General features: G+C 46.0%; 1 protein-coding gene across 2 annotated transcripts in view; it reads left to right on the top strand.

The window, feature by feature from the left end:
- Positions 1-12,839, top strand: part of LOC149975091 (dolichyl-diphosphooligosaccharide--protein glycosyltransferase subunit TUSC3-like) — a 107,363-nt gene that overhangs the window by 79,232 nt on the left and 15,292 nt on the right. For both annotated transcript variants that reach the window (XM_090210221.1, XM_090210222.1), the window contains exons 7-8: positions 7,878-7,941; positions 11,799-11,873. In XM_090210221.1, the coding sequence (XP_090066347.1) occupies positions 7,878-7,941; positions 11,799-11,873 (139 nt within the window). The remainder of the gene's footprint in view (positions 1-7,877; positions 7,942-11,798; positions 11,874-12,839) is intronic.

The following is a 12,839-nucleotide window of genomic DNA, read 5'->3' as shown; positions in this document are numbered from 1 at the left end:
TACTATATTCCTCTCCTCAGTTCTCTAATATATTCCTCTCCTCAGTTCTCTAATATACTCCTCTCCTCAGTTCTCTACTATATTCCTCTCCTCAGTTCTCTACTATACTCCTCTCCTCAGTTCTCTACTGTACTCCTTTCCTCAGTTCTCTAATATACTCTTCTCCTCTCATCAGTTCTCTAATGTACTCCTCTCCTCAGTTCTCTAATATACTCCTCTCCTCTCCTCAGTTCTCTACTGTACTCCTTTCCTCAGTTCTCTAATATACTCCTCTCCTCTCTTCAGTTCTCTAATATACTCCTCTCCTCAGTTCTCTACTATATTCCTCTCCTCAGTTCTCTACTATACTCTTCTCCTCAGTTCTCTACTGTACTCCTTTCCTCAGTTCTCTAATATACTCCTCTCCTCTCCTCAGTTCTCTACTATATTCCTCTCCTCAGTTCTCTAATATACTCCTCTCCTCAGTTCTCTAATATATTCCTCTCCTCTCCTCAGTTCTCTACTATATTCCTCTCCTCAGTTCTCTAATATATTCCTCTCCTCAGTTCTCTAATATATTCCTCTCCTCTCCTCAGTTCTCTACTATATTCCTCTCCTCAGTTCTCTACTATACTCCTCTCCTCAGTTCTCTACTATATTCCTCTCCTCAGTTCTCTGCTATACTCCTCTCCTCAGTTCTCTAATATACTCCTCTCCTCAGTTCTCTACTATACTCCTCTCCTCAGTTCTCTAATATACTCCTCTCCTCTCCTCAGTTCTCTACTATACTCCTCTCCTCAGTTCTCTAATATACTCCTCTCCTCAGTTCTCTACTATACTCCTCTCCTCTCCTCAGTTCTCTACTATACTCCTCTCATCAGGTCTCTTCTATACTCCTCTCCTCAGTTCTCTACTCCTCTCCTCTCCTCAGTTCTCTTCTATACTCCTCTCTTCAGTTCTCTTCTATACTCCTCTCCTCAGTTATTTTCTATACTCCTCTCCTCAGTTCTCTACTATACTCCTCTCCTCAGTTCTCTTCTATACTCCTCTCCTCAGTTCTCTACTATACTCCTCTCCTCAGTTCTCTTCTATACTCCTCTCCCCAGTTCTCTACTATACTCCTCTCCTCAGTTCTCTTCTATACTCCTCTCCTCAGTTCTCTACTATACTCCTCTCCTCAGTTCTCTACTATACTCCTCTCCTCAGTTCTCTACTATATTCCTCTCCTCAGTTCTCTGCTATACTCCTCTCCTCAGTTCTCTAATATACTCCTCTCCTCAGTTCTCTACTATACTCCTCTCCTCAGTTCTCTAATATACTCCTCTCCTCTCCTCAGTTCTCTACTATACTCCTCTCCTCAGTTCTCTAATATACTCCTCTCCTCAGTTCTCTACTATACTCCTCTCCTCTCCTCAGTTCTCTACTATACTCCTCTCATCAGGTCTCTTCTATACTCCTCTCCTCAGTTCTCTACTCCTCTCCTCTCCTCAGTTCTCTTCTATACTCCTCTCTTCAGTTCTCTTCTATACTCCTCTCCTCAGTTATTTTCTATACTCCTCTCCTCAGTTCTCTACTATACTCCTCTCCTCAGTTCTCTTCTATACTCCTCTCCTCAGTTCTCTACTATACTCCTCTCCTCAGTTCTCTTCTATACTCCTCTCCTCAGTTCTCTACTATACTCCTCTCCTCAGTTCTCTTCTATACTCCTCTCCTCAGTTCTCTACTATACTCCTCTCCTCAGTTCTCTACTATATTCCTCTCCTCAGTTCTCTTCTATACTCCTCTCCTCAGTTCTCTACTATACTCCTCTCCTCAGTTCTCTACTATATTCCTCTCCTCTCTTCAGTTCTCTACTATATTCCTCTCCTCAGTTCTCTAATATATTCCTCTCCTCTCCTCAGTTCTCTACTATACACCTCTCCTCAGTTCTCTACTATACTCCTCTCCTCAGTTCTCTTCTATACTCCTCTCCTCAGTTCTCTACTATACTCCTCTCCTCAGTTCTCTTCTATACTCCTCTCCTCAGTTCTCTACTATACTCCTCTCCTCAGTTCTCTAATATACTCCTCTCCTCAGTTCTCTACTATACTCCTCTCCTCTCCTCAGTTCTCTACTATACTCCTCTCATCAGGTCTCTACTATAATCCTCTCCTCAGTTCTCTTCTATACTCCTCTCTTCAGTTCTCTTCTATACTCCTCTCCTCAGTTCTCTACTATACTCCTCTCCTCAGTTCTCTTCTATACTCCTCTCCTCAGTTCTCTACTGTACTCCTCTCCTCAGTTCTCTTCTATACTCCTCTCCTCAGTTCTCTACTATACTCCTCTCCTCAGTTCTCTTCTATACTCCTCTCCTCAGTTCTCTACTATACTCCTCTCCTCAGTTCTCTTCTATACTCCTCTCCTCAGTTCTCTTCTATACTCCTCTCCTCAGTTCTCTTCTATACTCCTCTCCTCAGTTCTCTACTATACTCCTCTCCTCAGTTCTCTACTATACTCCTCTCCTCAGTTCTCTTCTATACTCCTCTCCTCAGTTCTCTTCTATACTCCTCTCCTCAGTTCTCTACTATATTCCTCTCCTCAGTTCTCTACTATACTCCTCTCCTCAGTTCTCTACTATATTCCTCTCCTCAGTTCTCTACTATACTCCTCTCCTCAGTTCTCTACTATACTCCTCTCCTCAGTTCTCTACTATACTCCTTTCCTCAGTTCTCTTCTATACTCCTCTCCTCAGTTCTCTACTCCTCTCCTCTCCTCAGTTCTCTTCTATACTCCTCTCTTCAGTTCTCTACTATATTCCTCTCCTCAGTTCTCTTCTATACTCCTCTCCTCAGTTCTCTACTATACTCCTCTCCTCAGTTCTCTAATATACTCCTCTCCTCAATTCTCTACTATACTCCTCTCCTCTCCTCAGTTCTCTACTATACTCCTCTCATCAGGTCTCTACTATAATCCTCTCCTCAGTTCTCTTCTATACTCCTCTCTTCAGTTCTCTTCTATACTCCTCTCCTCAGTTCTCTACTATACTCCTCTCCTCAGTTCTCTTCTATACTCCTCTCCTCAGTTCTCTACTGTACTCCTCTCCTCAGTTCTCTTCTATACTCCTCTCCTCAGTTCTCTACTATACTCCTCTCCTCAGTTCTCTTCTATACTCCTCTCCTCAGTTCTCTACTATACTCCTCTCCTCAGTTCTCTTCTATACTCCTCTCCTCAGTTCTCTTCTATACTCCTCTCCTCAGTTCTCTTCTATACTCCTCTCCTCAGTTCTCTACTATACTCCTCTCCTCAGTTCTCTACTATACTCCTCTCCTCAGTTCTCTTCTATACTCCTCTCCTCAGTTCTCTTCTATACTCCTCTCCTCAGTTCTCTACTATATTCCTCTCCTCAGTTCTCTACTATACTCCTCTCCTCAGTTCTCTACTATATTCCTCTCCTCAGTTCTCTACTATACTCCTCTCCTCAGTTCTCTACTATACTCCTCTCCTCAGTTCTCTACTATACTCCTTTCCTCAGTTCTCTTCTATACTCCTCTCCTCAGTTCTCTACTCCTCTCCTCTCCTCAGTTCTCTTCTATACTCCTCTCTTCAGTTCTCTACTATATTCCTCTCCTCAGTTCTCTTCTATACTCCTCTCTTCAGTTCTCTACTATATTCCTCTCCTCTCCTCAGTTCTCTACTATACTCCTCTCCTCAGTTCTCTACTATACTCCTCTCCTCAGTCCTCTACTGTACTCCTCTCCTCAGTTCTCTAATATACTCCTCTCCTCCTCAGGGCTCTGCACTGGCTCTGGTTTGCCAGGTTGGTGAGATAGAACGGAAGAGATGGACTACACAGAAACCTAGAGGTTTTTCTCAGCGCCTCTGGCAATACACAGGATGATATTCCCTGCTATTTCCGCATGTTGTTTTGGACCTGCTGTGAAGCACGCGTGTTCTTCTTACCGTGTCACATGTCGGCAGTGTCGGTGTAGGCGTGTTCTGGGAGAGCTGAATGACAACAAGTTGACAGTGATGATGTGATTTGGTGAAGCTAGGTGCTGTATATGGTTTCAGGGTTTCTCCACTCTGAGGGGTGTATGCAGATTGTACTCTGTGTATTTCTGGGTTGTGCTTGCGTCCTAGCAACCGGAATGACGACAGCCGCTGTTATATTTTCAGACGAAGTTGGCGGCCCACTTCACTTGACTACGCTGGCATGAATTCTTGTACTACACACACACACACACACACACACACACACACACACACAAAACAGAGAGGCATCTGGCTCTCCCCTCGTCATGTTCATCACCATCATTATGCATTATGCACTCCACTTTGAGATTTGTTTTTCTATGAAAAGCGTGTTATAAATTCTGTGGTTTATTGTTATTGTTGTTATTATTATTATTATTATCATGGTAAACCTGTGTTTAGCGATCCTGTGGTAGCTAGTAAGATGCTGGAGTCCCTCAGGAGGGCCATCATGACGACCGACCGCCAGCCCACACTATGCAGACACGGTGCGGCTGAAACCCACACGTGTTACGTAGCCTAGCGGAGATACGGGGGAATGGATGACTCACTCACACGCATACGACAGGAGTGCAGTGAGCGCCCGCACACACACACTCTTTCTCTCACACACACACACACACACACACACACACACACACACACACACAGGGACCAAATGAGGACAAAATGGCACTGACACTGGTATCTATATGGCTGTTAAAGGCCCATGTTATCAACCATGTGAATGGAATGAATTCATCCTGTTTCTATGTTATCAACAGAACCTAATGTACTAGAAGGGAAACGGTAAGTAAATGGGGTGCGAAAACACTTAACCAACATTTCCTGGTTCTCCAGAAATACGGTTTGAAGATTCAGGAATTCATACTTATTCACTTCTGATAAAAGTAAAGCAAGCATGTTACCAGGTATAGTATGATGAGACAGTGTCTTTATAGAAAGAGGCCGTATCTGGCTGCAAAGGACACAGTCATCATTCTATCGTGTGCCCATCTTTCCTACCAGTACATAGGAATTTGTCTTGCATGTATTCTTTCTATCAACCGTTGATAGTTTAGTTTATTTGGGTCCCCATTATCTGTTGAATAAGCCTCAGCTATTCTCCCTGGTGCTCACGATAGGCCCTCAGCTATTCTCCCTGGGGCTCACGATAGGCCCTCAGCTATTCTCCCTGGGGCTCACGATAGGCCCTCAGCTATTCTCCCTGGGGCTCACGATAGGCCCTCAGCTATTCTCCCTGGGGCTCACGATAGGCCCTCAGCTATTCTCCCTGGTGCTCACGATAGGCCCTCAGCTATTCTCCCTGGGGCTCACGATAGGCCCTCAGCTATTCTCCCTGGGGCTCACGATAGGCCCTCAGCTATTCTCCCTGGGCCTCACGATAGGCCCTCAGCTATTCTCCCTGGGGCTCACGATAGGCCCTCAGCTATTCTCCCTGGTGCTCACGATAGGCCCTCAGCTATTCTTCCTGGGGCTCACGATAGGCCCTCAGCTATTCTCCCTGGGGCTCACGATAGGCCCTCAGCTATTCTCCCTGGGGCTCACGATAGGCCCTCAGCTATTCTCCCTGGTGCTCACGATAGGCCCTCAGCTATTCACCCTGAGGCTCACGATAGGCCCTCAGCTATTCTCCCTGGTGCTCACGATATGCCCTCAGCTATTCTCCCTGGGGCTCACGATAGGCCCTCAGCTATTCACCCTGGTGCTCACGATAGGCCCTCAGCTATTCTCCCTGGTGCTCACGATAGGCCCTCAGCTATTCTCCCTGGGGCTCACGATAGGCCCTCAGCTATTCTCCCTGGTGCTCACGATAGGCCCTCAGCTATTCTGCCTGGGGCTCACGATAGGCCTTCAGCTATTCTCCCTGGTGCTCACGATAGGCCCTCAGCTATTCTCCCTGGTGCTCACGATAGGCCCTCAGCTATTCTCCCTGGGGCTCACGATAGGCCCTCAGCTATTCTCCCTGGGGCTCACGATAGGCCCTCAGCTATTCTCCCTGGTGCTCACGATAGGCCCTCAGCTATTCTCCCTGGGGCTCACGATAGGTCCTCAGCTATTCTCCCTGGGGCTCACGATAGGCCCTCAGCTATTCTCCCTGGGGCTCACGATAGGCCCTCAACTATTCTCCCTGGGGCTCACGATAGGCCCTCAGCTATTCTCCCTGGTGCTCACGATAGGCCCTCAGCTATTCTCCCTGGTGCTCACGATAGGCCCTCAGCTATTCTCCCTGGTGCTCACGATAGGCCCTCAGCTATTCTCCCTGGGGCTCACGATAGGCCCTCAGCTATTCTCCCTGGGGCTCACGATAGGCCCTCAGCTATTCTCCCTGAGGCTCACGATAGGCCCTCAGCTATTCTCCCTGGTGCTCACGATAGGCCCTCAGCTATTCTCCCTGGTGCTCACGATAGGCCCTCAGCTATTCTCCCTGGTGCTCACGATAGGCCCTCAGCTATTCTCCCTGGGGCTCACGATAGGCCCTCAGCTATTCTCCCTGGTGCTCACGATAGGCCCTCAGCTATTCTCCCTGGGGCTCACGATAGGTCCTCAGCTATTCTCCCTGGGGCTCACGATAGGCCCTCAGCTATTCTCCCTGGGGCTCACGATAGGCCCTCAACTATTCTCCCTGGGGCTCACGATAGGCCCTCAGCTATTCTCCCTGGTGCTCACGATAGGCCCTCAGCTATTCTCCCTGGTGCTCACGATAGGCCCTCAGCTATTCTCCCTGGGGCTCACGATAGGCCCTCAGCTATTCTCCCTGAGGCTCACGATAGGCCCTCAGCTATTCTCCCTGGTGCTCACGATAGGCCCTCAGCTATTCTCCCTGGTGCTCACGATAGGCCCTCAGCTATTCTCCCTGGGGCTCACGATAGGCCCTCAGCTATTCTCCCTGAGGCTCACGATAGGCCCTCAGCTATTCTCCCTGGTGCTCACGATAGGCCCTCAGCTATTCTCCCTGGGGCTCACGATATACATTTCTCTGCTATTGGGTTCTCTAGTAGAATCAGAATGGATTCTGTCCAACGGTCTGCAATTCAATTATTTACAGCCACTGTGGTTGGTAAACACACACACCCACCTGTGGAATCGTATCGCCGTAGGGAGATAGATGGTATGTACAGGGACATGGGATGCCTTTTTCCCCCTCTATACCGTGTAGCTGGTGGGCCTCAGTTTGACCACACTGTCTCGTAAAAACACACACACGCGCACACCGTGGACAAGGATAGGAAATATATGTTTTCTTATCAGTGGAGACACAGGCTCCTTGTGTGAGGACACTTTTCTGGTAACTGAGTACACTGTAGTGTACATTCTCTCCTCCTATTGGCTAAGGTTAGTTAGTAAAGAGTTGTGATTGGCCACAGTTAGTAATGCGTTGTGCCTTGACCTTGTGACAACAGGTAGACCAGACTTTCATGGAGCTGTGAAAAGCCATGTTTGTTTTCCTGGGGTGAGTGGTGTGTGAGAGAGAGAGAGAGAGAGAGAGAGTCAAAGACGGGGAATAGGCATTGCTTATCTTGAAGCCACACAGCTAGCGAGTGTTTAGCACCGTTGTGAAATATGTGGCCATTGTGAGGGAATTTTTACCCATTTCATTTGTACATTTTTTATCTTGGCCTTTTCCCCCCTCTCTCTCATTCATGGTCTATAGCTCACGTGCTGTACGTCTCTCCAATTCCATCTCTCCCCCTACCTGTTTTTTCACAATAAGGGAATTTTGACCAATTGTGACTAACATTTTATCTTCTCTCTCTCTCTCTCTCTCTCTCTCTCTCTCTCTCTCTTTCTCTCTCTCTCTCTCTCTCGTTCTCTCTCTCCCTCTCTCTCTGTATATACCTCTCTCTACCTCTCTCTCCGGTTCTCCCCTCCTCTCTCTTTTTCAGAGTTATATCCATGGGAGCAGCCAGGCCCAGTTTGTAGCTGAGTCCCACATCATCCTGCTGCTCAGTATCCTTAACACGAATGCCTCATGGGAAGCCTGTATTCACTACTTCCCCTATATGATATCGAGGATTAACCAATGTGAAGCCTGTATTCAATAACTACTATGTATGATACAGAGGACTAACCAATGGGAAGCCTGTATTCACTACTTCCTCTATATGATACAGAGGACTAACCAATGGGAAGCCTGTATTCACTACTTCCTCTATATGATACAGAGGACTAACCAATGGGAAGCCTGTATTCACTACTTCCTCTATATGATACAGAGGATTAACCAATGGGAAGCCTGTATTCACTACTTCATCTATATGATACAGAGGACTAACCAATGGGAAGCCTGTATTCACTACTTCCTCTATATGATACAGAGGATTAACCAATGGGAAGCCTGTATTCACTACTTCCTCTATATGATACAGAGGACTAACCAATGGGAAGCCTGTATTCACTACTTCCTCTATATGATACAGAGGACCAACCAATGGGAAGCCTGTATTCACTACCTATTCTAGAGCCAGATTCAGGAGGCATTTGCACCTAAACACCAACAGGAAAGCGAATCCTGAAGCTTCATAATATCACATATACTACACTATTTACTCTGTATTTATAGTTGGCCGTAATAGTGTATTAATCACATAAACCTCTAGTGATATCTCCTCTGCATAGAAAAACAGGTGTGAACTTTACACCTGTGGCGAGCTCTTAGTACATACAGTTGAAGTGGGAAGTTTACATACACATAGGTTGGAGTCATTAAAACTTGTTTTTTTAACCAACTCCACACATTTCTTGTTAAACAAACTATATTGTTTTGGCGGTTAGGACATCTACTTTGTGCATGACACAAGTAATTTTTTTTAACAGTTGTTTACAAACAGATGATTTCACTTATAATTCAGTATATCATAATTCCAGTGGGTCAGAAGTTTACATACACTAAGTTCACTGTTCCTTTAAACAACTTGGAAAATTTCAGAAAATTATGTCATGGCTTTAGAAGCTTCTGATAGGCTAATTGACATCATTTGAGTCAATTGGAGGTGTACCTGTGGATGTATTTGGAGGCCTACCTTCAAACTCAGTGCTTCTTTGCTTGACTCCATGGGAAAACCAAAAGAAATCAGCCAAGACCTCAGGAAAAACAATTGTAGACCTCCACAAGTCTGGTTCATCCTTGGGAGCAATTTCTAAACGCCTGAAGGTAGAACGTTCATCTGTAGAAACAATAGTACGCAAGTGTAAACACCATGGGACCACGCAGCCATCATACTGCTCAGGAAGGAGACTCGTTCTGTCTCCTAGAGATGAACATACTTTGGAGCGAAAAGTGCAAATCAATCCCAAAACAACAGCAAAGGACCCTGTGAAGATGCTGGAGGAAATAGGTACAAAAGTATCTATTTCCACAGTCAAACGAGTCCTATATCAACATAACCTGAAAGGCCGCTCAGCAAGGAAGAAGCCACTGCTCCAAAACCGCCATAAAAAAGCCAGACTACGGTTTGCAACTGCACATGGGGACAAAGATCGTACTTTTTGGAGAAATGTTCTCTGGTTTGATGAAACAAAAATAGAACTGTTTGGCCATAATGACCATCGTTATGTTTGGAGGAAAAAAGGGGAGGCTTGCAAGCTGAAGAACACCATTCCAATCGTGAAGCACGGGGGTGGCAGCATCATGTTGTGGGGGTGCTTTGCTGCAGGAGGGACTGGTGCACTTCACAAAATAGATGGCATCATGAGGTATTGTGAATATACTGAAGCAACATGTCAAGACATCAGTCAGGAAGTTATAACTTGGTCGCAAATGGGTCTTCCAAATGGACAGTGACCCCAAGCATACTACCAAAGTTGTGGCAAAATGGCTTAAGGACAGCAAAGTCAAGGTATTGGAGTGGCCATCACAAAGCCCTGACCTCAATCCTATAGAACATTTGTGGACAGAACTGAAAAAGCGTGTGCAAGCAAGGAGGTCTACAAACCTGACTCAGTTACACCAGCTCTGTCAGGGGGAATGGGCCAAAATTCACCCAACTTATTGTGGGAAGCTTGTGGAAGGCTACCTGACACGTTTGACCCAAGATAAACAATTTAAAGGCAATGCTACCAAATACTAATTGAGTGTATGTAAACTTCTGACCCACTGGGAATGTGATGAAAGAAGTAAAATCTGAAATAAATAATTTTCTCTATTATTCTGACATTTCACATTCTTAATATAAAGTGGTGATCCTAACTGACCTAAGACAGGGCATTTTTACTAGGTTTAAATGATAGGAATTGTGACTTTGACTAATGTGTATGTAAACTTCCGACTTCAACTGTATCTAGCGTCATTCTAGTCCATAGTGTATCGCCGTAGAGACCTACAGTCATTCTAGTCCATAGTGTATCGCCGTAGAGACCTACAGTCATTCTAGTCCATAGTGTATCACCGTAGAGACCTACAGTCATTCTAGTCCATAGTGTATCGCCGTAGAGACCTACAGTCATTCTAGTCCATAGTGTATTGCCGTAGAGACCTACAGTTATTCTAGTCCTTACTGTTTCCTACAGTGTCATTCTGGGGGGGGGGGGTTGGATGGGACATATGTGGGATATAGACAGCAGTGAAAACACAAAGGCACACATACATCAGGCAGCATCTGTAAAGGGCCCATACAAACACACTGACATGATGCACAGCTGTACACAAAACACAGTTCCACCCACATGCTCTACCCTTTCTCTGTGGTTCACATTCAAACACTATCTGTAGCTCTCACACACAATCAATGGAACACATGCTAAAAGGCTTGAGAGCAGCAGCCTTGAGAATGAGGCCTGAGACTCTCTCACACACACACAGCTGGCAGTTGTCTTCTTTTTTTCATTAGTACTATCTCCAGTCTCTTCCAGTTTTAATTCCACTTTAATTAGAATGGTTTGTTTGCTCCGTGTTGGCTCTGTCCAACCCCCACTCCCACCCACCCACCCACACACAGACTCACACTCACACACTGCTTGGGGAGATGAGAAGCCGATGTGTGCGTGCGCAGGTGTGTATGTCTCAGGCCTGATTCTCAAGGACCCGTTGGCATAATCACATATGCTGTTGTCAAGCCTCTCAACATCACGATGTGTTCCATCGAAGGTGGCCTAGTTTAGTTATGGAAGTGGCCTTTCAAAAAGATCCATGATTTCCATATGCATGAGAGCCCGTGCACAAGGAAATGGCTAGACTTGCTTTAGGTATGACTGTAATGCACTTAAATGAAATTGTTTTGTTAATATTTCATGTTCCTTACTTTACTGGTCATAATACCAGACACTTCTATCCAAAGTGACAGGTAGTGTTCAGTATATGGTATGTGACCCATGCGGGAGTCAAACCCACGACCCTGGCCTTATCATCACTACACTCTAACCCGCTGAGCTAATGGAACTTCCTAAATAGGCGTCAAGAGGAGTGCATCCAGTGGTCCGAACCTCAGCCACCTTGTGGCTCCGGAGTCTTTATGTCTGGGTGGTCCACACAACTCCCCTGTCCACAGCTAACGTCGTAGTCCATCGGCATCTCTTCTCCTTCCGTTCTCTAGCCATCTCCTATTCCGTCGTTAGCAATGCCTGCACAATAGCTACAATAGCCGAGGAGTTGATTAACCATTTATCCCTCAGTAATCGCTACTTTCACAGTCTGGAGTTAACGGCTCACTGCTCACCCTGAGTGAGAACACACTGCAGCTGAATAGACTTTTGACTTTTGGAAGATTGACATTGTCTGGGTTATACACAGTGCACGCGCACACTATCACAAACATACACTTACAGCACACACACTGTGGTTAGTCCGTTTCCTTGACAACTGCCCACAGATGCCGCCATCACCATGGGGATGGTCCTGCTCAACGAGGCGGCGACGTCCAAAGGAGATGTGGGCAAGAGGAGAAGTGAGTGATTCCTCCTGGTTTGTTATTGTATCACGGACTGTATTACAGGGCCATTCAGCTGCCGGGCCCCCAAGGGCCCAAGTGCTGTACTGCTGCTTTCCTTCTCTACCTGCTAGTCAACTGGTGAACTGTCAGGTGGTTGGTCAGTGCTGTCCCAGGTCCCTGATTAGAAGGAGGAAATGGCCAGAAGGTTTTCTACCTCGGCTCCAGGACTGCAGTTGAATAGTCCCGCTGCTGCGTTGTAATCTCTGTAGTATGAGGGGTGTGATTGTTGTGGTTAGTAAACAGGGACTTTGTATGGAAATGAGAGGATCTCTTGTTCCGCTGTCAGTGATTGGGTCACCTGCGTTTGTTTGTGTGTGTCTGAAAACTCAGTCACACACAGCATGAAACTATCATCCCGTTGATAATTGTTACGCTGAAAATATTGGTGAGGTAACGTCCTGGTCTTTGACATCAGACACCCGATCACTCTTCAACTCTACTGTTTTAGCTGCTGAGTGTGGAGTGTTCAGACACAACTTCTCTACCGAGCAGGACCCAGATAAGTAAACCTAAAAACAAAATGGCGGTTAAAGGGGTGTGTTATCCCCTTAACAATGTAAAGTAAAGGCAAATGCCAGTTTTTCATCGTTACCGTCATAAGCATTCCTTTTAGCATCAACCGCTAACAAGCCTTTGAAATGCTAATTAGCGCGCTAGGATCATGCTCCTATTATGGGGCTTAGGCCAGTGGTGGAATCAGAGGTTGGCTGAACTTTGATCTCGCGTGCTAATCCTGAAAAGCACAGCCCAAACCAAGCTGCGTAGCTAATGAGGGAAATTATAAACAGGGCTTAAATTAGCTCTCACGATGAAACAAACAGGCCACGACATGAAACAGTTGGATCTGCCGGTTCCCTGGTCCGGGATCAGATTTATTTAAGCGCGAGAACACATTGAATAAAATGGATTATAAGGACTGAT

Source organism: Oncorhynchus mykiss, chromosome 19, assembly GCF_057628025.1.
Source record: "Oncorhynchus mykiss isolate SJ-2025 chromosome 19, ASM5762802v1, whole genome shotgun sequence".
NCBI classification, from domain to species: domain Eukaryota; kingdom Metazoa; phylum Chordata; class Actinopteri; order Salmoniformes; family Salmonidae; genus Oncorhynchus; species Oncorhynchus mykiss.
This window is presented reverse-complemented; position numbering and strand designations above follow the sequence as displayed.